The sequence below is a fragment of the Arachis ipaensis genome, chromosome B07 (assembly GCF_000816755.2).
Source record: "Arachis ipaensis cultivar K30076 chromosome B07, Araip1.1, whole genome shotgun sequence".
Lineage (NCBI taxonomy): Eukaryota > Viridiplantae > Streptophyta > Magnoliopsida > Fabales > Fabaceae > Arachis > Arachis ipaensis.
In genome coordinates this window covers 125,101,603-125,104,121 of record NC_029791.2, presented here as the reverse complement: position 1 = coordinate 125,104,121, position 2,519 = coordinate 125,101,603, and the positions used below count along the sequence as shown (strand labels likewise).

Genomic DNA, 2,519 nt, shown 5'->3' with positions numbered 1-2,519 from the left:
TTTCTTTTTTTTTTTTGTCTTATCTATCATATATAATAAATTAATACACAAATTAATATTTATCAAAATACTAATTTAATATAACTAGGATGTATCCTGTGTATTGCACAGGATGATCACAAAATTTGTATATATATATATTACCATTCAGAGTAGTAAATTATTTGGTAATAAAATTATATTTTATTTAAAAGAAATGAATGGAATTCGCAAATAAAAGCAGCACAATACTAGTTAAAGGATACCTCTACCTCCAAAGGAGAGTCACCTTTATCAACAACAAATGTCTTTGAAACAATCTTAGATAATGTTACAACTTCAACATTGTATGTTCCACTGAAGCCTCTGAAGCTGAATATCCCTTGATCATCAATACAGCCATGGCTATGAGACAACCACTCTTGTTTAAGACAAAGTAACCTTTTTCCAGCTTCATTAACATCACCTTCTGCATTCACCAAGTGTGAATTCTCTCTGCTCATAAACAATTCCCAGAATCCCCACAGCATTATGCCATCTACTGAAGGGTGTGCCATGGCTTCCCTCATCATAACTTCCAAATCATCAGCTCTAACATACTCATTTCTTGAAGAAACATCAAGCTCAGTGAACCATATTGGTAAACCAAGAGTCCCTAATTTATCAAGTGCAGAACAAACAATAGGCCCCACAGGACTATCTATGTGTCCTTGAATTCCAATTCCACCAACTGGTGCACCTTGATGTTGCAAATCAAGAATCTGTTGAATGTATTTCTCTGGTGTTGATCTTGTGTCGTTTCCATCTTCAATGTGATAATCATTCACAAAGAGAGTAGCAGATGGGTCTAATTGGTGTGCTGCCTTGAACATGTTTGCTCTTATGTCTCTACCAAGCCTGTCTTGATAAAATGAACCATGCAGCATTTCATTGTTAACATCATAGTGCCTGAACTTGCCCTTGTACCGATTCAAGAGGCTGCTTAACCGATTTTGGACTGCTTTCATCAAATCGTCTTTGTTCAGTGATTTGATCCACTGCTGAACTGTGCCTTCTACTTCCCAGAAGATGCAGTGGCCGCGGGTTTCTATCTTGTTCTTGAGGCATAAGTCTAACATTTCATCAGCATCTTTGTAGTTGATATTCCCCTGTTGTGGTTCTGTCCAATACCACTTCAACTCATTCCCAAACACAGCCCAGTTAAAATGCTTCACAAAGAAGTCAACAAAGTCTTCATTGTCAATGTTTGTTCTGTTGATGCATGTTCCAATTGGAAAATCGTTCTGTATTTGCCTCACTTTAACCAAAGTTCCTAGACCACTTATGTCCTCCAGCCCAGAGAATTTCAAGATTACATCGCGCTTTCGAACCTGGAGAGCAAGAAATGAGAAACAGAAAAAAGGATTCTTGAATTCAAGTGCAAGAGATAAGAGATATTTAGAACTTTCCAAATCAATTCTAATGAAGATTGATATGTTAGAATAATACAGAATAAGCATGGAATCTGGAATGTTACCTTGTCTGTCTGCCTCCTTAAATATCTAAACCTTGCTTGTCTATCAACAGGGAAGATTTGAAGTCCAGAAATCATCAAATCAACACCAGAAGCAGGACCTTGAATATAAACCATAACCTTTGATGGTTGCTTCTCAATTCTAAATGATCCACCAATTTCATGCCATCTGTCATCAGCAACCTCAACTTGTCCTCCATTCACCCACTGATCGTCAACACTAAGGGCAACATTCACATTCTGAGGACCAACTGATCCTGTTGAACCAATCCTCACCCAAGCAGACACTTGGTATGTTAAGAACAGCTTCAATTTCTCAGTGATCATCTGAGCAGGCCCCATCCATGTTTGGGTGCGGTTCGTTACAAGGACATAGCGGCCACTCAACGACTCGTGAGGTCCAAGAGAGTCTCTTGCCATTGGTGGAAGCACACGTGGCGAACCGGTTCCAACACTCAGAGTACAATTACCAAGGGGAAACCATCCATTGGTGCCATTAGCCAGATTACTATTCTCAATTATATTAATCCCAAAAGGAGCATCCTGCAAACACAAGGCCACTCTTTAAGTTCTTGAAACATATATACACAATCGTCCATAATGCTAATATAAATTAATGTGTTTGACTGGAAATATTATGAACCTCAAAATCTGGTGGCGTTGATGGAGCTGTCTTGGGAGCATGTTTTATAACAATAGTATTGACAAGAATGTCAATGCCTGCTGGGGGACCTTCTAAATAAACAACCACTTTTGATGGGGAATTATTTATAAGGAACTTTCCCTGCAATTGAACCCAATCTTGATTTGTTGCCTGCACACTTTTGGTAAAACATGATCTTTGTTCAGCAATTAAAATAAATTTTGAGGTAGTTTTAAGATCAAGTAATCTTGTTTTCTGAAAGTACACAATCATCAAAAGCTACTAACTTGGCAATTCCTATATACTGCTCTCGAGAATCCGGATTCTGAACCCATAAAGTTGCGCGGACATCAGAAGAAGTGACATTGCCTCCAAATATCCGAA

General features: G+C 38.2%; 1 protein-coding gene across 1 annotated transcript in view; it reads right to left on the bottom strand.

The window, feature by feature from the left end:
* The window catches only part of LOC107607951, a 10,646-nt gene continuing 8,280 nt past the window's right edge, over positions 154-2,519 (bottom strand). Inside the window, exons 5-8 of the mRNA XM_016309842.2 lie at positions 2,423-2,513; positions 2,136-2,313; positions 1,496-2,035; positions 154-1,349 (exon numbers count right to left, since the gene is read on the bottom strand). Coding sequence (XP_016165328.1) covers positions 231-1,349; positions 1,496-2,035; positions 2,136-2,313; positions 2,423-2,513 — 1,928 coding nt within the window. The 3' untranslated portion in view covers positions 154-230. The remainder of the gene's footprint in view (positions 1,350-1,495; positions 2,036-2,135; positions 2,314-2,422; positions 2,514-2,519) is intronic.